At 42.7% G+C, this 24,637-nt stretch overlaps 1 protein-coding gene across 27 annotated transcripts in view; it reads right to left on the reverse strand.

Moving 5' to 3' along the window:
- Positions 1–24,637, reverse strand: part of ptprd (protein tyrosine phosphatase receptor type D) — a 578,649-nt gene that overhangs the window by 441,607 nt on the left and 112,405 nt on the right. For all 27 annotated transcript variants that reach the window (XM_033017983.1, XM_033017971.1, XM_033017981.1 and 24 more), the window contains exon 2: positions 8,002–8,166. In XM_033017983.1, coding sequence (XP_032873874.1) covers positions 8,002–8,065 — 64 coding nt within the window. In that variant the 5' untranslated portion in view covers positions 8,066–8,166. The remainder of the gene's footprint in view (positions 1–8,001; positions 8,167–24,637) is intronic.

Below are 24,637 nucleotides of genomic sequence, written 5' to 3' on the forward strand. Positions count from 1 at the left end.
CCTCAGAGGGTGGTGGAGGCAGGTTCTCTGGATGATTTCAAGAGAGAGCTAGATAGGGCTCTTAAAAATTGCGGAGTCAATAGACAATAGACAATAGGTGCACGAGTAGGGCATTTGGCCCTTTGAGCTAGCACCACCATTCAATGTGATCATGGCTGATCATCCCTAATCAGTATCCCGTTCCTGCCTTCGCCGCGTATCCCCTGACTCTGCTATTTTTAAGTGCCCTATCTAGCTCTCTCTTGAAAGCATCCAGAGAACCTCCCTCCACCACCCACTGAGTCAAGGGCAATGGGGAGGGCAGGAACGGGGTACTGATTGGGGATGATCAGCCATTATCACATTGAATGGCGGTGCTGGCTCGATGGGCCGAATGGCCTACTCCTGCACCTATTGTCTATTGTCTATTGTCTAAATTCAACGACCTTAAGTATGTTGTCAAGGTTAGAGCACAAAGTGCTTCTTCGGACTGGGACTGGACTCTGACCCGAAACGTCGCCTATCCGTGTGCTCTAGAGATGCTACCAGACCCGCTGAGTTACTCTAGCAATTGTGCTCTACAACAGATTCCAGCATCTGCAGTCCTTGTGCAAGTTGTGAAGGTTGGTGGATCTATGTTCCAATCCAAGTGCATCTCTAAATCAGGCACTGGTTAATTCTCTGCAACTACAACCCTCGACCACGAATAATCTCCATAGATCAATACTCATTCCTTGCATTCATGAGTCCCACCACGGCCTAAGTCATTTAATGCTACCACAAGTCTCACATCCATGTCCCATGGCCATCACATACTGGCAGCCCTTGCCTAATCTGTAGGCAGTGCACTTTAACTAGAACTGTTAGGGATGCCTTGTGGCTTCTGAAAGTGTTCAACCATTGCACTGTAGATTGAAGTTATGGTCCAGCTCCTCCACATAGTTCCAGTGGATGTTCTCTGCCCACTTGCTAACTAATGATCCCACTTTCTTGAAGTTTGTAACACTTCATGTCTCTCTCTATTCATAGATGCTGTCTGACCCAATGCGTATTTCTTGTTTTCCTGCCAGCATGTCAATGTTCTTGATATTTAATTTCTGTGCACAATAATTGTTTTCATTAAGATCTCTCAAAAATATAAATCTGTATTCACATTGTGATGCATTATTTTGCAAACTTTTGCAAATGTTTGGTTTTTAGCAACATTCAGAGACAGAGGATAGGTATTCCTGCACTGTGCTAAACTGCAAAAGACTCCAGATATGCATAGCACATTAAAAGCTCATATTTTGTATAACGCAAACTCAGACATCGTCCAAGTCTCATCCCAGAGCCCAGCATCACCCTGTCCTTCAGGAGTTTGCCTGCTATGGTGCATGACAACAATGTAAAATAGCAGCAGAATTCAAGAAAACCAACTCAAGAATGCAACACCTCAAACAATTTTCTAAATGCACAGAATCAACAAGCCTATCTGATATTAATGCGTGTGTCCTCAATTTAAAACCCAATTAGTTTGCTGATTACTGCACTAAATTCCATGTTTATGAATCCATAATGCCCTTGCAATGAAATATTGGTCAACCAACTTGTTAATGCGTATTTGTGAATTTTTTTCCGAATTCACCTTCAAATTCATATTTTAATGACAGCTTAACAATTTGTTTGACATAATGCAGAGAGATTATAGTAAACAATAATAATATTTTTTTAAATGTAAGAGAGATAAAAATTCACTGGGCAGGTACACGATATTGTTGAAATGGTGCTGCCGAAGACTCGGCTTCAAGACCTACAGAACGGCGTGAGTTACTGATTTCTGCAAGCTAACTGTACCATGTTCCTATAAATCACACCTTTCAAAGCCATGCTTTTCTCGATATTAATCACAGGTCATTAATTATGGAGGAAAACTGGCAGCCTCGTGGCGTTTTTCTTGCCAGAAGAGGGATTTCAGGTTCCAATCTTGAGGCCCCAGCTTCAGAACTACACCAATTTTTATTTTAATTGCAGGTCATTAATCTTTATTTCCCATTTCAAATGTACTGTTTTATTTTCACACCATTTCTTATCCCTTGTACTTAAACAATTATTGTTATTTAACCAGGACAAATAATTTTATGTCATCCTGTGTATTAAAAAAAACACATTTGCTTCTGGTTAAGAAAAGCTTTGATTTTATGATTCCCATTCTTTTCATATCTCCCCTCACAAACCCCATCATTTTCTCCCAAGCTGCAAAGGACTCACACTCCTCTAATTCAGGTCCCTGATAACGACCACACTTAATCGCTTCACAAGTGGTGGCCTTTCCATCAGATACTAAACTCTGGAATCTCCACATTAATCCATTCTACCACTCCTTTAACTTGTTCCCCAACCCTTACCTGTTTAACCAAGCTGCCCTTATATTTCCTTATTGCCCTGTGTCAAATCGTGCATGATAACACATCCTCAGAAGTGCCTTTGGAATGTGTTACAGTACTGAAGGCACTACATAAATGCCTGTGGATGTTTTGTAAAGACTTCTGTTTGGTATTGTAACAATGCGCCATTGTAAATGTGGCTCTCTAAAAGGCCAACACCACTAAATTAAATCATTCAATAACATTGATGCACTGCCACAGAACAGTCAACAAAGCAGGCAATCGACAGTAAAAATGGGAGAACAAATGGTTTTTTGAAAAGCCTTATTTTAAACTGATGCATAATTGTGGCCTCATTTTTAGTTCTTACAAAAGGCGAATGTATAATTGAGCTGCAGTAAACTGTAATCCAATCCATTGCAAATCTTAATGCAAAACTGCTGCAATCCATGCAGTGCTTTGAGGGAAAAATTGCATTAACTTTACTGATTTGGGCTGCTCAACGATTTTGTTCTCCAACTAAGGCTAGCCTCATTTTTAACTCATAACTAAAACCCTGCTTGGTATGAGCTGGCCATATTGGGATACATTTGCTTTCAATGAATGGATACATGATGGACATATCCATAATCTGCAACCATTATACACATTCCCAATTGACTTCCCTTGTTCAACTACAACCACGGCAGATTTTAAGTAAGGATATAATCTTACTATCAGCTGGACAAAGTATTAGAGCCAACAGTGCCTATCTGTGTGTGGAACAATAAAGATACAGGTGAAATCGTGCATGAATATGGTATTGCTATATGGTATGGTATTGATATGGTACTGATTGGGGGTGATACTGAATGGTGGTGCTGGCTCGAAGGGCTGAATGGCCTATTCCTGCACCTATTGTCTATTGTTAGAGTCATAAATCATGAAAAGAGGCCCTTCGGCCCAACTTGCCCATGCTGGCCAAGTTGCCCCATCTGCATTGGTCCCACCTGCCCTAGTTCGACCCATATCCCTCTAAACGTTTCCGATCCACAAACCTGTCCAAATGTCTATAAATGTTGTTATAGTACCTGCCTCAGCTACTTCCTTTGGCACCTCGTTTCATATACCCAGCAACCTCTGAGTGAAAAAGTCTCCCCTCAGCTTCCAATCTTTCCCCTCTCACCTTACTTATGTCCTCAAATTCTTGATTCCCTCGCCCTGGGTAAAATACATTGTGCATTCGCCCTATCTGCCCACTTAATGATTTGCTACACCTCCATAAGATCAATCTTCAGCCTCCTGTGCTCCAAATAATAAAGTCCTAGCTTGCCCAACCTCTCTTTGTAGCTCAGGCTCTCAAGTCTTGGCAAGATCATCATAAATCTTCCGCCCTTATTTACAAAGGAAATAGACTTTATAATTGGAGGCAATAAATTGCTGGGGTTCTGGCTGAACATGTGTCATAGGGCATAGAACTGTACATCACAGGCTAGGCCCTTTGGCACTCAATGTCTGTGTTAAAATAGTCTCCTCTGTTTGTGATCAATATAACCTCCATTCCCTGAAGAAGGGTCTCGACCCAAAATGTCACCCATTCCTTCTCTCCAGAGATGCTGCCTGTCCTGCTGAGTTACTCCAGCATGTTGTGCCTACCTCCATTCCCTGCATATCCACATGCCTATCTAAAAGCTTCTTAAGCTTCACTGTCGTATCTGTTTCCTTCACCGCCTATTGTGCGTGCTCCAGGCATCCACTACTGTAAAAAGTGAAGATTTTTAAAGCTTCTCTGGGTACAAGTGAGATATCAGATTATGAAGGGCAGCAAATGAGGCAGCAATGAAAAACGTGGTTGCCGTAAACCTGTGAACCTAAGGTCAGTACATGGGAAGAGGCTTGGAAAATTCTGAATGAGAGAATAATTAGCACTTGGAAAGGCAGGGACCAAGTAAACAGCCAACATGGCCTTGTCAGGGGTAGATCATGTCTGATTAATTTGAGTGAGTTAACTTGTGTCAATAAGGGCAGGGCAGCCTGTCGATGCAATTTGCATGGACATTAATAAGGCCTTTGGCAAGGTCCATGATTGGATTTAATTTTGGATCCAGAGTAAGTTGGCAAACAAGATCCAAAATCAGCTTGGCAAAAGGAGATAGTGTGGCAAGTTCTATTTTTGATAATTGGATGTCTTTGACGATTGGTATCCCACATGGATTAATGCTGAGACCCTTGCAGTTTGTCAAATGCGTTAATGTCTTTGGATGTGGATATTACAGCACAGGAAGGATGCAGACGAAATTCACCAGGATTCACCAGGAGAATTCAACAGGGTCGCTGACAGCATTGAAAAAAATGTCCATCTGTGCACTTGCATAGCCCCAATATAGAAGGCTATGGACAAGGTTTTGGGCAATGGGATTAATACTGAAAGGTGCCCGCTGCTTCGCATTGACAAGTTGGGCCGAACAGTCTGTTTCCACGTTGACAGATTCTGTGGCTCAAACCTTAATTCAGCAGTTTCATATCAACACATTAATCCTCGGTTTATTTCTGCAGTTGCAGACTTATTTCCTGTTGACTATTTTTACCAGCACAGGTTAAACATTTTTATTTGGAATTAAATCGTGGAGGGGCAATTTGGGAAACATGGTTATTAAAACTTTCAATTAGTGCTGATTTATGACAAGGAGAAGAGCACATTTGGCTGAAAATCTGTGGCAGTGGGACAGTGGCCGAACCAACTAGTGAATGGCACTCAAACACGCACAGGATGACTGCACTGTGTCACCCTGCAGAGAAAGCTTCTGTTTGTTAACCATTTCTGAATAAAAGCAAATACATGTTCATTCGATGTTGCATTGGATTTGATCGTGGACTTGGTTCTGCAGCCTTCAAATGTAACTCATTTTACAATGAACAGAGGTAAAACAGCACCTCGATAGTGAGAAGCTGCTTTAGATTCAACAGCTAACATCAGTACCAGCATGCAACGCAGCCACATTATTAATTATTTGTTTCTCAGATTAACCTCACTGTCAACAGGAGGGAGTGGTGGGAGAGATTTTGAAAAAAGGAATCCTGTTAACAAGTGTCTTTATTGTATCAAAATAACTCTGTTACTCTTGCTCTGATCTGCGGTCTTTTAAGGTGAAATTTAATGCTGTAAGAAGTAAAGAGGCAAAACCACAACCAAATCTCAGTGGGGCTGAGGAACCAAACCACAATGTGGAACATGGTGTCAAATCATCTAATGTAATTTCCAACCTGGGACTTATCCTAAACGACATCCCCACACAAGAGAAAACATTTGAGAAAGAATATATACATAATGATAATTTATCCTGCAGACTTCCAAACAATGAGATCCATGGAGTTTAGTTTAGTTTAGCTTCGAGATGTGGCATGGAAATAGGCCCTTTGGCCCACCATCCACACTGATCATCAATCACATTAGTCCTATGTTTCTTATCCACTCCCTACACAGGAGCTATATTTATTTCACAGAGGCCAATGAACCTACAGCTCCACGTCTACGCCATCTTTTATTTTAATCTATGCCTCTTATTGTATTTAGCACAGTCAGGTCACCCACCAGTGCTCTTTGTTCCAGGGCAAACAAACTCAGACCATCCAATCCCTCCCCATAACAGAAGTCCAACAATCCAGGCTACAGCCTGGTGAATCTCCACTGCCCTCTCCCCAGCGCAGCCACATCCATCCGATAGTGGGGCGAGCAGAACTGCAGGTGTAGCCTAACCAGTGTATGTGAAGCTATGGGGACGATTTGGAGAATGGCTCCTCCCATGGCTGGGGGCAGGGTTTGGGTTGATTGGGGTACAGTCAGAGCTGGGGTATCTGAAGTGTGTTGGGCTCAGGGCCAAAAGGATGTTCAGGGAGCTAACTCAGCAGTGAGCCTTGGGGAAGGTTGAGGCAGCCAGGGTGAATCTGGTCCCATAGGCGGAGGTGCCAAAGGTTCGGTAAGCAAGTAAGCAGTGCCAGCCCAGCACTGGGCAATGAAAGCTTGGTCTCTGCTGGAGATCCAAAGTTCACATGGGTTGATCTTACTGGGAGCATCCAGTAAAATTATCTATTGGGATCTGGGTCCGAGTGTGACCTTGGATACTGTGTGTGGGTCTACACTGTCCCCCTGCAACCAAGTGCCTTTCCACCGGGTGCTCTGCTTTCCTCTCACATCCTAAAGATGTAAAGTGGTGCAGCGGTATAGGTGCTGCCTTACAGCACCAGAGACCAGGGTTCAATCTTGATTACATGTGCTGAGTGTATGGAGTTTGTATATTCTCCATTGACAATATGGGTTTTCTCCGGCTGATCTGGATTCCTCCCACATTCCAAAGATGTGTAGGTTTGTAGGTTAATCGGTTTTGTAAATTGTCCCTGGTCTGCAGGATAGAACTAATGTACAGCTGATTGTTGGCCGGCGCGGGCTCAGTGGGCCGAAGTGCCTGTATCCACGCAGAATTTCTAAACTAAACGAAACGAATTAATTGGACTATAAATAATCATTAGTTCTTTAGTAACTTGTCAGTTTCTTTGTTGAACTAAATTAAGGGGCATGTTGCAATCAAAAGCGCTTGAACAATTGGTTGGGAAGAAAGCCAAACTGTAAGAAAGACGACTGCGCAAAGGAATGAATGAGATGTTGATAGGGGTGCGTGTGAGCGAGATGTAATCACAGGGCCAAAGGGAGGATAAGGAGATGGGAATGGGAATGGGGCTGATGGGAATGGGAACTTTCTTGGGAGCCCACAGAGACGGTGGGCTGAATGGCCTCCTTCTGTAAATATATGAAATGGTAAAGCTGTGCAAGGAACAACGTCAGTCAGTGCTCACCTGACGTGAAAATTGTGCAGTCACGGAGGTGCCAACTGGAGGTTCGGGATTGAAATGAGCAAGAAATAATCGATGGAGACTGGCTCCTCGCACGGCTTGGGGCAGGGGAAAGATTGATGGGAGTACGAACCCCTCTCACCTTTATCCACCTATCACTTGCCAGGCTTTGTCCCACCCCCACCTCTTTACTAGCTTTCTCCCTCCCTACTACATTCTGAAGAACGGTCCCGACCCAAAACATCGCCTAACCATGACATCCAGAGGTGTTGCCTGATCTGTCTGAGATGGAGTATCTCAACACTTTGCGTTTTACTCAAGAAATACTTTGCGTTTTACTCAAGAAATAGTCATTATCGGATATGACACTGGGAAAAGTCCATTTCCAATCACATATCACTGAAATAAATAGCACTACACAGTGAGATCTCTTCATCGTTCCTTCGGAACGGTTGGTGGTGTGTTCCATTTGCAAAAACAGGAACCAAAAGTCAGGTGTGAACCTGCACCCTTGTTCAACTTTTAGATTTCCAGGGTTGAAGGGGGGCAAGTGCAGTACCGGCAACTTCGCACCTTTACAGAGTGGAAACTGAAAACAGACAAGGCTGTGATGGGAAACAACGAAAATGTCCAAAGCAGTTGGATCTGTGATGCTGGTCCCACTTCCAACTGAGCAATCGTATAAAAAATGCCAGAGAGAGATCCAATGATTGGTTTTGCATGTCTCCACACACATTCAGTTATAACCTTTGGATACGTTTAAAATGAGAATATGCAGGAGGACCGGAGCAGCAGAAGGGCGTGAATTTAATGGCAATCCAGGACTTACCTTCAGCATCAGCATGGAGTAAGAAGCAAAGGAACACAACCAGTGTCCTGATTTTATGCATCATCCGACAGCTTGGCACCAGCAGCCTTTGCCAGCCTCGTTCTCACTGTCTTACAAGCTGCTGCAAGTAAGTGCAGTGTGAAACTATCGATGCGTGTTCAGAACCTGCAAAACACAACAAAATAAAGGGAAACAAAAATTAGACACTTTTTCTTTGCTAAATCCTGTGCCATCTTTGAGGCAGTTAAATCTGGTCATTCATCTCAACACAACAGCTAGCTATGCCCAACATGCCCAGAGAACAAATTTAAAAAAGGACATTGTACCAGGTAAAGCATCATTCCACTGCAGGAATCCTTGTAGCTCATAGGCAGGCATTGTGTAAAATTAAGACGAAACAATAAGAAGCCAATATCCTGATCAGGTCTTTGAATTCCATTTCCTCAGCCGGACTCCATTTTCATATTGCTGTACATCCTCCAAAGCGAACAGATGAATTACGATTACGTAAGTACCCAGCACACAAGGAGTGGGCATGGGTATTCTTCACCCTCCCCCGCCATCACACCAGAATAGTAAGTGACAGGTGAGGTCCTGTTCTGTTGCTCTCAATCCACATCTTAAACAGCAAACCCCAATAGCCCGATGCCTCTTAACGTTCGCAGTCCTGTTGCATTTTATCCAGGTGACATGGAAAGCGCATGCAAGAGGGAGGAGACTATGGAGGGCAGTGTGCATCATACACAGATGGGGGGTCCTGAATTGGTGCCAGCTTCCCACACAGAGCAAGCAGAGGGTTGCTCCTGTTATTGACGTACCAATATCATGTCCCAGAATCAATGCTGAGTGCGTTTTACAACAACCTGTCATCTCCAATACACAAATACATTTTTCACGCTCAATTTTCAACATTGTAATGCAAAGATTCAGCAGCATGATGGCATTTTGCTAAAATAACAGGATAAAATGCGAGGCAGAATCGCGGCTGACATTGCGCTAACAACAGAGGCACTATATCACAGCAAACGTGCCAGACTGTTATCATTGACCTGTTACCTATCTAAAGTAGAATGGTAATAAAATGTTTGCAAGTGAATTATTATATAATTATCTCTGATCAGATCACTGTTACTCTGACAGCAATTTTTTTTTACACATTCTAGGTGCAAAAGGAACCTTCCAAGCATGTTTCTGAGCTGGGTACATATACTCCAACAATCAGATTAAAAAAATATGCTACAGCTTTCTCACTGGAGCAAATAATGGCCATGTTTCAACAGCGGCATATTCCAAACAAATGGCCAAGACCCCATAGTACAGTACATACTTCTACACTGAGTAATGGCCAGTTGTTTCATTTTCAAAAGTTAATGTCATAAGTGCAGAATTAGGCCATTCGGCCATCGAGTCGACTCTGCAATTTAATCGTGGCTGATATGGCGTTAAGTTGGGAAAAGGGGAAGTACAACGGGATCTGGGGGTCCTTGTACATCAGTCTATGAAAGTGAACATGCAGGTACAGCAGGCAGTGAAGAAAGCGAATGGCATGTTGGCCTTTATAACAAGAGGAATTGAATATAGGAGCAAAGAGGTCCTTCTGCAGTTGTACAGAGTCCTTGTGAGACCACACCTGGAGTATTGTGTGCAGTTTTGGTCTCCTAATTTGAGGAAGGACATTCTTGCTATTGAGGGAGTGCAGCGTAGGTTTACAAGGTTAATTCCTGGGATGGCGGGACTGTCATATGCTGAGAGAATGGAGCGGCTGGGCTTGTACACTCTGGAGTTTAGAAGGATGAGAGGATATCTCATTGAGTCATATAAGAATGTTAAGGGTTTGGACACGCTAGAGGCAGGAAACATGTTCCCGATGTTGGCGGGGTCCAGAACCAGGGGCCACAGTTCAAGAATAAGGAGTAAGCCATTTAGAACGGAGACGAGGAAACACTTTTTCTCACAGAGAATGGTGAGTCTGTGGAATTCTCAGCCTCAGAGGGGTCTGGTTCTCTGGATGCTTTCAAGAGAGAGCTAGATAGGGCTCTTAAAAATAGCGGAGTCAGGGGATATGGGGAGAAGGCAGGAATGGGGTACTGATTGGGGATGATCAGCCATCACATTGAATGGCGGTGCTGGCTCGAAGGGCCGAATATCCTACTCCTGCAACTATTGTCTATTGATATATCTTTCCTTCTCAACCCCATTCTCCTACCTTCTCCCCGTAACCTTTGACACCCTTATTAATCAAGACCCTGTCAATCTCCGCTTTAAAAATACCCAATGACTTGGTCTCCACAGCCCTTGGTGGCAATGAATTCCACAGATTCACCACCCTCTAGCAGAAGTAATTTCCTCCTGCTCTGCTTTCTAAAGGTTTGCCCTTTTATTCTAACGCTGTGCCATCTGAATCTAGGCTCTCTCACAAATGAAAACATTCTCTCCACATCCACTCTATCTAGGCCTTTCAATATTCGGTAAGTTTCAATGCGATCCCTCCTCATCCTTCTAAGCTCCAGTGAGTAGAGGACCAGAGCCGTCAAACACTCATCAGATGTTAATGTAATGGTTGGTTGATTGGAGAGTGAGATATTGAGTGAGAATATGGCAGAATGGCAGAAATTGATTACAGTACAAAGAGGAATGAGAAACTAAAAAGAGAAGTTAAAAAGTGAAAATAAATTATTTCAAACATACAGCACAGAAAAGGGCCCTTTTGACCCCATTCTAATCCCCTTTGCCTGCGTTTAATTTAGATACAGCTTGCAAACAGGCCTTTCGGGCCACCATCCACTTCGACCATCGATCGGCCCATGCCCATCTCAACCTTTCCCATCCGTATATCAATCTAAATGACTTTTAATCATTGCCATTGTACCCGCTTCTGAAGCTTCCTCTGGCAACTCTTTCCCCATTGGCTACACCCTCTGCCCCTCAGACCTCCTGTAACTTTTCCCCCTCTCACCCTAAACCTGCACCCTCTAGTTCTGGCCTCTCTTGCCCTGGGATAAAGATTTGACTTTCGATCCTATCTATGCTCCTCATAATTCTGTAAACATGTATCAGGTCTCCTACATTCCAGTGAGAATAAACCCAGTCTATCTGTTTTTTCGTTATAATACAGCCTTAGATAGTTATAACTATAACCAAGCAACATCCTGGTGTGTATGAAGGAACTGCAGATGCTGGTTTATGCTGGAGATGGACACAAAATGCTGGAGTATCACAACGGGTCAGGCAGCACCTCTGGAGAATAATAGGTGATGTTTCGGATTGGAATGTTTCTTCAGACTCCCTCTGTTTATCTCTGCCTATCCCTGTCTACCTCTGTCTATCCAAGATCCTGGTAAATCTTTACACAACCAAGAAAAAAAGTAGGTGATATTTCGTGTCGGGACCTTTATTTAATATTTGGGTTGGAAGTTCCCATTGTGATGTTGCAGCAGAATCAGGATCGATGAAGAGAGCTTTCACCGCGTCTGCAGAGTTCCGTTGGGAAAACACTTAACAATTTGGATTAGGCATGCAGATGATTACTAGCAATACTGGTGGCCTACTCCTCTAAGCTGACCCCAGCTTATTCGGACACTTGAACTGTGGACCCCTCAGGTTAAAACAGCATGAGGCTCAGCGAGGCAGAAAGCGATCAAAAGAACTATTAGCAAAGTTGTGCAGAGACATGGTCCCACTACCCCTACACACAGCGCTGACTGAAACATCACATTTAACTTGCGACAAAGCAGTCCACAACAGCTTCATGCACAATCACAAGAAAATGTAAGTTCTCCAAGAAACAGACATTGAAACTTATACCATGTGAAACAGAGCAAGCTGCATGATTCATTTGATTTTCAAGTACAACGACATCGAAAAGATGTTCACTAGTTTATATTTGAATGTCGGGTCTGGGAGATGGCAAGTTCCTCTGGGGATTACACGTTGACAATCTTGTGAACAGAATTTCACTCCATCTTTTTTGAATACAAAGATAGGAAAAAATAAGTTCAACTGAAAAGTTGGGCGGCACAGTCGAATTGTGCCCGGTTTTTATCCTGACTACGGGTGCTGTCTGTATGGATTTTGTGCGTTCTCCCTGCAACCGTGTGGGTATTCTCTGGCTGCTCCGGCTTCCTCCCACACTCCAAAGACATGTAGGTTTGTATGTTAATTGGCTTCTGTAAATTGACCCTAGTGTGTAGAATAGAACGAGTGCATGGGATGATCGCTGGTTGGCTGGGACCTAGTGGGCCGGAGAGCCTGTTTCCACGCTGTATCTCTTAAGTTTAAAGTGGTTACCTTCCTATTTTCAGAAAACAGAAGGTACATTACTGAGTTGGGACTACAAAAGAACAATGGCCAGAGGTAATATTCCCAAAATCGCAGTATCTAATGCCTGAGCTAAATTTCACGTCTAAAATCTGAGCTAAAATTTGGCATGCCTCTAAAATATTCTCCATGGAGTTCAAACTTAAAATACATTGTCACGTGCACTGAGGTACAGTGAAACACTTTTTGTTGCTTGCTAACCAGTCAGTGGAATGACTATACATGATTACATTCGAGCCATCCATATTGTACAGGCACATGATAAAGGAAATAAAATTGAGTGCATGATAAAGTACAATAAAGTCTGATTAAAGATCTGAGGGTCTCCAGTGAGGTAGATAGTAGCACTAAAGCACATCTTGAGATTGGCTATAAGAAGCATAGACCATCTCTCAAATTGCATGGAACACATTTCAAAAGATTGCTGCAATCATTGAGCCATTTAATAACTAAGAATAGCTCAGAATTGGTTACTTTCTTATTACAATGGTACATCTGCAGCCCAATATGCCTGAAAGATCTTAACATCTTGATACCTTCTAGAACTGGAAAACTGGGACAAAAAAACCAGAGCAAACAAATCCCAAAAGCACAGACAAGAGCAATTGGAATTTCTATAACTCTAGTTTTCTTTCTTTCTTTTGCTCAAGCCCATCAATTCAAACCAAGCCAAATAAATTTAACCTTCAAATCAACATTAAACAGAAGGCCACTTCATGTAATATAGTGCAATGATCCCAGAGTATGACATTTACTGGATCTGTCTAAAACTAGGCTGAAAAGATGGAAGTCGAGCTGAAGAATAATAAACATTTATTTACTTCAATTGATTGAATGAAGACATGGTATGTGGAGAATCAATACTTGGCAAAATAAATCACTGGCACCCTGCAAATGGTACAGCTTTTTTGATAACTTGCAAGGTTGCACTCAGACACCTACATGGCATGGAGACATTCATTGCAACATTCATTTCCACAAACTGTCTTTCCTTCTTTCCAATATTATTTGCCTTTTATTTCTCCTTCCTTTCTCGCGGGATGGCCGACATCCCTCGCTGCAATTATCCCAGCAACAAAGGTTGCTCTTCATTCGGGGATTTCAATGCCAAACAAGTCTGTGCCATGGTGTGAGTTCTAGAGGAATAGTCACGGGAAGTCATTAGACATCGAAATTTAAGGGAGGCAACTCTAGCCACACGACTTCATCCTTCTGAAGAAAACCCTCTCACCTCTTGCTTCACCATTCAATTGTTCACTACATGATTTGAATATTTCAATGGACTTCCTCCAAGCTGAATAACCGTTTATTCGACTTGAATAAATAACTTGATACTGCTGCAAAAGTGCCTTTCACCAGTTTAACTTGGCCTCAGCTTGATGCGTTAATCTGAACTTTCCCATGCCATTTGCCGCTTCTTGTGTTTTGACGAGGCCCCCTTTGTGCTGAGTTACTTCAATACCAAATAGGGCACACTTCATGTCTTTTCATGCAGCTCGATGTCAGGGAACAGTTTCAATGTGAAGAAAAAGGGGAATGCAGATGCCAGAATTTGGAACAAAAGACAGAATGCTGGAAGAACTCAGTGGGTCAAGTAGTACTTGTGGAGGCAAAGGGCAACATTTCAGGTCGTCTCCCTGCATCAGTCGTGAAGCAGGCTCTTGACATGAAACATCGCCTTACACCCACAGCCTCAACCTTCCAACACTTCCAAAATTTGAATCCCTCTGATTAGGATTTAGGATTAAGTCCTAAATACCACATTACTTCTTCTTGACGGCTTTGACTATCGGGTTCATCATTCAATCAACGTTGCTGATTGATGACAGGGCATGAGGATACCATGAGTAGCACACAAGACCTCTTTAAACTTCTTTCTTTTTTTTTGTGTTTGGTGTATGTAAGTTGTCCACCATTTACTACAGTACTTTGGAACTGCTCCGGGAATGAAATCATAAATTCTCAGAGCAGGGGAGAAAAGGGTCATTTGGCTTTTGTATTCACACTGGCTCTGTGAAAGAGCGATCCAGTTTATCTTCCATCCTAGTTTATTGAGGTTCAATTGGTACATGCATTTTATCCAATTTATTTTAAAATGTTTGCACATTTGATTAGTTTGCACTGAGCTTCGGAATACATTGTTTTAAATTGCAGACAGCACGAGTGCAACTATTAGCCAATTCATTCAATCTTGTACCACACTTGAACATCACTCCAATAGCAAGCCGGTTTATTGCTCTTGACTATAAGCAATACCACTGCCAAGACCAATAATGTAAATGCCTTTATTCATGTCACCTTTTTTGGGCTGGATTTGGAGGACAGATATCTAGAGTGCAAACTTTGGACAATTTGTGTCATCCAAACAAAAAGTACTAAACCTGAATGTTCTGAGATTGGCCACTTCCCTACATATGGTCAGTTCATGCAGTGAACAGTAAATAGTGAAAGGCTTGGATGGAGTGGATGTGGAGAGGATGTTTCCACTAGTGGGAGAGTCTAGGAATAGAGGTCATAGCCTCAGAATTAAAAGACGTTCTTTTAGGAAGGAGATGGGGAGAAATTTCTTCAGTCAGAGGGTGGTGAATCTGTGGAATTCTTTGCCACAGAGGGCTGTGGAGGCCACGTCAGTGGAGATATTGAAGGCAGAGATAATTAGATTCATGATTAGTACATGGGTCAGAGGTTATAGGGAGAAGGCAGGAAAATTGAGTTAGGTGGGAGAGATAGATCAGCCACGATTGAATGGCGGAGTAGACTTGATGGAACGAATGGCCTAATTCTACTCCTATTCCTTATGATCTTATGCAGCTGAGACAAACCTCAATTTTTTGGGGAATAGCAAGGAACTGCAGATGAACACAAAATGCTGGAGTAACTCAGCGGGTGAGGCAGCATCTCTGGAGAAGGAAAGGGCGACGTTTCGGTTCGAGACCCTTCTTCAGTTCTTTCTTACACAAGGAACTGCAGATGCTGGTTTATATCAAAGATAGACACAAAATGCTGGAGTAACTCAGTTGGTCAGACAGCACCCCTGGAGAGCATGGATAAACAACGTACCAAGTCAGAATTTTGAGTCTGAAGAAGGGTTCAGACACAAAACATTGCCTATCCATGTTCTCCAAAGATGCTGCCTGATCCGCTGAGTAACACCAGCATTTTGCGTCTATCTAGAGTTTTTTGCTATGTGTTTGAAAAGGCAAACATTCATTGAAGGATGAGGTATTATCTAAAAAGCAGTTATTTTTACTTTCATTTACCAAGCCTCTGATTGTGGTAGGTGGGGCTATGGGGAGTTGGGGTTATGGGGAGGGGGGTGAAAGTTGGAGAAATGGATGCACATCCAGGTGGGAAACATTGAATTCTCCAATCTTAGGTCACTAACCAACAAACAACCCCTGCCCCCTTTTTACCCTTCTCTTCCCTGTGCCTCACCTCATCCACAAACCCTGTCCCTTCCACCTATATCTCTTTCTCTGGATTCACATTTCACATCTCATCTCCCCTTATCTCACTTTTATCTGTTCATCTCTTGCCTTTGTCCAACCATCTGGCAATCAAACCCCTCCCCCCTCACCAGTGTCTACCTATCGCTTGCCTGGCTTGGACCTGCCCCACATCTCTTCCATCTTTCTCCCCCGTGTTTAAAGGATGTTAGTGGGAGAGTCTAGGACCGGAGGGCACAGCCTCTGAATAAAAGGACATACCTTTAGAATTAAGAAAGGAGGGTGGTGAACCTGTGGCCTAGTCATTGGGTATTTAAAAACGGAGATTGATTGCTTCTTGATTTGTAAGGATGTCAAAGGATATGGGGAGAAAGCAGGAGAAGGAGGTTGAGAGGGAAACATAGATCAGCCACGATTGAATGGTAGGCTCCATGAGCTGAATGGCCTAATTCTGTTCCTACATCTTATGGTCCCACTACAATCAGTCTGAAGATAGATCTTGACCTGAAATGTCACTGATCCATGTTCTCCAGAAATGCTGCTTGACCTGCTGAGTTACTCCGGCACTTTTCTATTAATGTTTCTTTATAATCAGACATTAGGAGCTATACTAAAACAATTCAGGAGACATGCACTTCCTTCGCTGGAGCTCTCTGACTATCCCAAGGGAATATTGAGCAGTGGATACATTTGCGTTTCCTCTAAAGCAGATTGAAATTCAGCCACTGAGAATCACAATAGGTTATCGTTTCAATCCAATCTCAGTGTAAATAATTCACCAGCTAATGTACCAATTTATAAATGTCGCTCCATTGCTAACAATGATTTGTTTTACATCCGTGTGGCTCAATTTGTAAAACAATGAAAAATCTCTGAAAAATACATAATTATAGACATTGTCGTTACCTTTAGTGGTGTTTGATAACACTGATAATGATCAGTTTCTATCTAAACATATTTTCATTAAAAAGGATTTTTTCATGTTTTGATCATACTTAAAATAATGTCAGCTCCAACAACATTAATATTGATGTAGGGGATTAAAGTCTTACTAGTCCAAAATCATTTTGCATTTTATCAAAAAAACCCAATTAGAGGAAAATGGGAGGATTGTGTTTTGTTTCTGAGCTGTAAGATTCTATTCTCTGTTACTTACAGCTATCAGCCAAAAACAGAATTCCCGATGAATCCTAGAAATGTCCATATGTTATTCACAGCCTAATTACAAATAAACACAACAACTTTGATTATTAATCATGTTCTGAAAAGTTTCCAGTTGAAAATTAAATACTGCTGGTGGGCAGGATTTTCAACCTATTAACCTTTCAGCCCCTGAATTTCATACCAAAGTTGACAACATATTATTTTCATCCTCTTTGATACAAGTTTTTTTTAACATTTGAGAACAGTAAAACTGATACTGACTGATACTCCAAGCAAAACTATTCTCATTGTTTTTTTAAGATGTTGAATTTGCCTAATGTCTAATTTTGACAGGCAAACATTATCTCTTCCAGCATGTCAGCATATTTCAGGGTATATTTCTAGTCATTTTTGATGCGACTGCTGCTTGGACAGGTTAGTCTATTTCACTGCAATATGTTGATGTACTTTAGCAAAAAGAGTCTTTTTTCCCCTGACTTTTACAACGGATCTTCTGACAACAGCAAACAGTGAGCGTGACTTGTGGCAGTTCTAATCGACAACTGGGCGATAGATTAAACTAATTAAAAGTTTGAGCTGAACACATAGCTCAAAGGCAAACGAACATCCATTGCCACATTTTAATCGTTGCAGGTTATAGCATGTTGCTGCCATCTTGTTCGTGCAGGCTCTCATTCACCGTCATAGAGACACAGAGCACAGAAATACCTGAGTATGTTCTGACAATCAAGCCCTTCAGTCCCTTCATTCTCCTCCATAACCTACAAACTCACTTACTTATGAATTGAATGTTTTATTGTCACATGTGACCAGTCACAGTGCAATTCTTTGCTTGCATACCCAAAGGTATGCAAATAGTCGCCACATAAAGGGCGCCAACAAAGTTACAAATTGTACACATTTTGCACAATTTATAATGGTCAATCAATCTACCAATCTGCCCATCTTTGGGATGTAGGAGAAAACTGGAGTACCCTGGAAAATCCATGTGGTCACACGGAAAACGTGCAAACTCCACACGGACAGCACCCGATGGTCAAAATTAAATGTGGATCGCTGGGAACTGCAAGGCAGCAGCTCCAGAGCTACGCCACTGTGCTCCCACAGTGTCAACGCAGAGGAATCACAAAAAGCAACCAACAATCCAGGAAAATAATATGCTTGGATGCTCAGAGAGAACAAAATATAATTGTTTTTGCCTTTTACGCTGAATCACTAAGTGGCACAAAATGATTATGCTATTGAAGCCAACATTTGAAACTGGGTCTGATGGTCACTAAAAGTGACCAAATGCACACAAAACACTAAAGTATTTCAGAGCTACTGAGAATAACACTTGATTTTGATCAACACTCAGCTTCCATAACAGTAGAAGCTCTAAATCTGGCTGAAAACACAAATGATGAAGTAATTAACTTATGAATGACACTTCAACTGCAACTATACCAAACCCTTGCTGCAGTGAGCTTAAAAACACTTGTAAACCATTATAAATCAGCTCCACAGCCGTCAAGCTGGGAGTCACTGAATAGAAGCAGAAACTAAATCGAAGAGAAAAAAAAGCAAGGTGCCCTGATATATTTATCCAAAAGAGAAAGTCGGGAATTGTGATTGAGGCAGAAACATTAGTTCTTGACCACAGGCATTCACCACTACTTATTTTCACTGCAGAATTGTTTGTCACCTTCCAGGCACCACAATCGTCACATTTCCTAAAACTTTGTCCCAAGAACTAAAGATGGAATATGTTGTCTGGGATCGTTTTTTGTCAGTTTATAAAAAGAACGAAATCACGATGAAAAACAACTATGCTGCTGAAACAGAACTTAATCTAACTGCAGCAAATAGAATACTTCAACTCCGGAATTTATTCCAAATGAACATTGTTTAGTTGGGTGGCTTTCGACTGCCGTTTTTATAACATACACTGTTCTGAAACAGATTTCCTGATGGAAAAATGATTGGAAACTAAAACAACCTGTCGTATAGCCATGGAGTTTCACAGCACGGAGACAGGCCCTTCAGCCCAACGTGTCCATGCCGACCAAGATGCCCCATCTAAACTGGTCGCATTTGCCCACATTTGGCCCATATCCTTCCAAACCTTTCTGATCCACATATCATAAGGTCATAGGTGATTGGAGTACAATTAGGGCATTTGGCCTGTTAGGTCTACTCCGCCATTCAATCATGGCTGATCTATCTCTCCCTCCTAACCCCATTCTAATGCCTTCTCCCCATAACCTCTGACACATGTACTAATCAAGAATCTATCTATCTCTGCCTTAAAAATATCCACAGCCTTCTGTGGCAAAGAATTCCACAGATTCACCAACCTCTGACCAAATAAATTTCTCCTCATCTTCTTCCTAAGAGAACATCCGTTAATTCTGAAGCAATGACCTCTGGTCCTAGACACTCCAACTAGTGGAAACATCCACTCCACATCCATATCTGTCCAAGTGGCTTTTAAATTATTTTATCGTGCCTGCCTCAACTACCTCCTCTGGCAGTTCATTCCATATACCCACCATCATCCGAGTGAAAAAGCTGTCCCTCGGGTACTTATTAAATCTTGCCCCTCTCACCTTAAACCACTGCCCTCTGGTTCTTGATTCCTCTACCCAAGGTTCTATTCCCCTCATAAATGTGTGCACCTCTATCAGTTCACCCCTCAGCCTCCTGCAATGTACTGTTTGGTTTACTGTATAGTTGATGGAAAAATGATCAGAGTCCAAAATATACTGGTTCATTCCCTCCAGAGATGCTGCCAGACCAGCTGAGTTCCTCCAGCACTTTGTCCTTTGCTCAAGATTCCTTGTATCTTTATTTTTTATATCTCTAACATAGTATTACATCCCAGAATACATCTCAACGACTTTATCAAAGTAAACTGCCATTAACCCACCTATGGAGACATACAGGCAGAGACAACTGCACTATGCTTCACAACGCCAGAGACCCAGGTTCCACCCTGACCTCCAGTGCTGTCTGTACAAATGTATGTTGCCCATGTGGTAGCATGTGTTCCCCAAGTTTTCCCCCTTACCTCCCATATCCTGAAGATGTATGGGTTGGTAGGTTATTTGTTCCTAGTTTATGGATAGGCTGCAGAATCAGGCTGGAGTTGATTTGAATGTGGGGATAATAAAAATGGGCCTGGTTTAGTTGGATGTGTGATGGTTAATGTAGATTCAGTGAGCTGTTAGTGATGTTACTGCATGATCAGAAGCTTGGTCAAAGTATTAAGATTGTAAAGATAATCTTCAAGGAAGAAAGATTATTTGAGATATGGGAAATTCCGGCAGAGAGTTGGTAAGTCACATTATATTACAATGATGATGTTTTATTAAACTAATGAACGTGAAATAATACACAAAAATGACTTAATTTACTGAACTTTAAATGAACAAATTGTGAATATTAATTATCCTGCCCGATTACCTGCCAGACAAATAAGTAACATGTCACATTGATGAGGCTCATATGTCATCTGAATTATTGGGCTTATTGATGCAAGGTACTTTGTTGGAATAAATAACAATACCATAATCACATTTTTTTTAATGTGCAATAAAAACTGATTGATTATAACATTTGTGTTATCCAGCAAATTCTCAACCTGCACTGTTGCTTATAAATTTTTGCTCATTAACCAACCCTGTTCTTGGATTCAGAATTGGATTTACCATCAAACGACAGGATAATAATTGAACTGTATATACCCATCTCCTGCCTGGAACTAGCTGGTTCATTGCAGAGCTCTCTATCATCCAGTCTGAGCACTCACATGTATGTACATCCACTTGGGCTGCGGGCTGGTTTTCCGGGAATCTGATGTGAATCCCTATTGCTGCTGGTGCAGCCGAGAGTTGCCTGGGATTCGTGGTGTGAAGAGGACTGGGTGTGAGCGATGGCGGTGGAGACGGGTGGCTTGGCGAGGCTTTGCTTTGCAACTTGGCTGGATCGGTGACTGCTTTCACTGCTGAAGGCTAGTGGTCCCTGCTCTGTGTGGCGAGAGACTGCCCGCGTCCTTAGCTTAGTTTACAAAATGGTGCAAGAAGGACTGCAGATGCTGGTTTACACCAAAGATAGACACAAAATGGTGGAGTAACTCAGCAGGTCAGGCAGCATCTCTGAGGAAAAGCAATAGGTAACATTTCAGGTCAAGACCATTCTTCAGACCAATATCTCTTTTATCACTTCCGGCGGTCTGCCCTCCACAGCCTCCAATATTATCGTTCCCCAACCCGCACGACCCGGTTTTACATTCTTCTCCAAAATCCGTTAACAGAACTGCCCTGGCAGACCCATTATGTCTGCCTCCTCCTGTCCCACTGAAATAATTTCCGTGGGCCTCGACTCCATCCTATCCCCCCTGGCCCAATTCCTCTCGACCTATGTTCATGCCCTTTGTCTCTTTAATGACTTCCATTTTCCAAGTCCCCGTTCCCTCATCTGTTTTTCAATGTAGGATGTCCAATTCAAGGGATGTGTCAACTCTTAAGTCCCTTTGTAAGTCCACTACTTATGAATACTAATTATTTCTGGTTTCTTATTCTCATTAGAATACATTTTGACTCCTCACCCTCCTTTCTGTGATGATCAGTAAACCCCTATCCCAATGCCCTATAAAAATGTGTTCCAAGCTGAACTATAAATAATACATTCATCACTACTAAAGGCTGTTACTTTGTACTGTGGAGATTCAGAAGATTTATCCACGTGCCATTACACAGAATATAATGAGCATCTATTTGGAATATTCTCATTGTACTTCTGTGATCTGGGAACAAAACAATATGATGAGGTGCTCAATATTCATCACACATGAATCAAAGGCTTTACAGAGGTTGGGAAAAGGTATTCTGAATATGATAATACAGCAAAACAATAAGGGAGAGATTGAGAATGGCACGATTGGGTGCAGTGAATGAGAGAGGGAAAGCAAGGAATGAGAAAGAATGGGAGTGGGAAACAAGAGGGGGAAGGGGGCAGGGAATGATGGAGGAAGGATGAGAATGGGGAATGAGGGAGAGCAAGACTGGGAAATGAGGGAGGGAAGAGAATGAGTGAGTGTAGGAGCGTTTAATGAGGGAGGATGGGAGTTAGAAAAGTGGGTGCGGGTGTTGGGAATGAGGGAGAACAGAGTGATGAATGAGGGAGGGCGGGAGTGAGGAGGGAAGGATGGAAGGTGGACATGAGGAGTGATGGGCTTGTGTAGCGAGGGAAGGCAGGAGTGGGGAATGAAGGAGAAAACAGAGTTGAGTGATGGCAGAGAACATGCAATGGGGAATGAGGGACAATCAGTTGCGCTTCTGATGAATTACACCAGGTACTTGAGGCCCTGAATAAATATTCTACAGTCTGCAGTAGTGCTACCTCACACACCATTCTTAAGGATGTCCTCCAGCAAGACAAGCACTGTAGCTGCAATCGGGATAAAAGTAAAAGGTGAGCCAATTATTTATTGTCATTTGAACCTCAAATGAAGTTCAAACGAAATTTGATTTCTGCAGTCTTACAACAAGAAAAGAATCAAGACACACAACCAACACAATTTACACAAACATCCATCATAGTGAATCCCTCCTCACTGTGATGGAAGGCAAAGTCTTGTCTCTGCCCCGTATTCCATTCTCCTCCCGATGTTAAAGCCCCCGGCGGGCGATGGCAAGTCCCACGGCCGTTAAAGCCGCGCCGGGCGATGTAAGGCCCCATTCCGGGTCATTTTCAACCCCGCAACTCGGGTGGGAGAAGTTGCCCTTGTGGGAGCTTCGAAAAGCAGTCTCCCACCAGGGACCCGCGAGCTCCCGATGTCAACGTCCATCGGACCTGCAGCCGGAGCCCCCGAGCTTCGGAGCCGCCCGCCTCCACAGCTCTCCACGCTCCGAAGCCGGCCAGCCCCACGATGGTAAGTCCACAGGCTCCGCGACTGGAGCCCCCAGATCGTTCCGGTTGGAGGCCGCTCCACGGTGCTAGGCCCCAACAACGGAGACCCGACAGGGAAAAGGTCGGGTCACCCGTACAGGGAAGAGATTACAAGTTTCCCCCTGTACTTTCCCCCAAAGAGTTGGCCATTTGGACTCTTGAGCCTGCAACCATTGAATATGATCATAGACAGACACAAAAAGCTGGAGTAACTCAGCGGGATAGGCAGCATCTCTGGAGAGAAGGAATGGGTGATGTTTTGGGTCGAGATCATGGCTGAACTGCCCTATGCCTAATCTCCTCTTCTGCTTTGTACACATTTATCAACCTTGGATAACCAGAGCATCCGATATGTTCAAAGCCGTTTCTTTCCAAGCTGTTTCACAGGCCACTTTGAACAGAAACTCATCTGTTTTGCATAATGTTAATGCAAATTGTCACACTTTGGAGTCAGGCCAGAATTTTGATTCTCTGTCATTTACTTTGCCATCTGTTTAAAATCGATAACATTTTTCAACTTGTGTATCTTTCTGATTACAGTTAATCAGACAATCCGTCAAATGAACAACTGGCATTGTTGAAATATATGGCACAAGAGGGAGAGGTTCAGCTTCTGCCTGATATATAGTAGATGTGGAATTAGTGAATATATCTCAAAAACTAAAACTGAATGGCTGTGTATCTAAGAGAAACAAATCTCGGACATCCGAGGTATTATATGCTGTATTATATGCAACTGGGTCATAAGTAAACAGAGTTGTACATTCTCCCACGTGACCCGGGTGCTTCATTTTCCTCCCACACCCCAAAGATGTGCAGGTTCATAGATTAATTGGATTCAGTAAAACAAAATTGTAAATTTTTCCTAGTGTGTAGGACATTCTAATGTACTGGACTCAGTGGGCCGAAGGGCCTGTTTCCATGCCGTATCTATAAACTAAACTAAAACTGAAAGCTTCTGACATCCAAAGCTGGCTATCCACAATTTAGAAGGGTTGGCAGTTCCAGATATATATTTGACCACTTTCTGAGGTTCTCATATCTTTTATGTCCTGCTTATTTTCTCTACCATGATCCTCCTCCTCTTCAATGAAGGGGAACTACTCCTGGTTGATGGCCTGAAGAACCCAGTTGTCCTCTAGATCTCACCCTACATCTACTCATCTGGAAACCGTGTCACCCTGTTTGAATTGCAGTTGAGCCTAACTGAACTTGTCCAGTGATCAGGGATTAGAAGCCCCAAGCAGGTTTCCTCTGCCTAATCAAGGCTGATGCTTGCACTGCTTCTCTGGTTAGTAGGGAATGAAAGGGGTGTTTCCGTATTGTATGACTTAATTGCTCATTGAATAAAATCACAGAACAAACCTCGGAGCCCTCCTCTGCCCCCCAATCCATGGAAACAATTCTGCAATTGTTAAATTGAGAGAGATAGGGCCACGTTAATGTTCAATGGCATCTAGATACCCTTGTACCCAAGACCCTAGTGACCCTACGTGCAAATTAAAAAAATGAATTGGTAGCAAAGAAAGGTAATGGTAAGTTTTTTTAGCCATTATAACAAAAGGATGCGAACACAGGACATAGAAACATAGAAAATAGGTGCAGGAGTAGGCCATTCGGCCCTTCGAGCCTGCACCGCCATTCGATATGATCATGGCTGATCATCCAACTCAGTATCCCATCCCTGCCTTCTCTCCATACCCCCTGATCCCTTTAGCCACAAGGGCCACATCTAACTCCCTCTTAAATATAGCCAATGAACTAGCCTCAACTACCTT

Source organism: Amblyraja radiata, chromosome 3 (assembly GCF_010909765.2).
Source record: "Amblyraja radiata isolate CabotCenter1 chromosome 3, sAmbRad1.1.pri, whole genome shotgun sequence".
NCBI lineage: Eukaryota > Metazoa > Chordata > Chondrichthyes > Rajiformes > Rajidae > Amblyraja > Amblyraja radiata.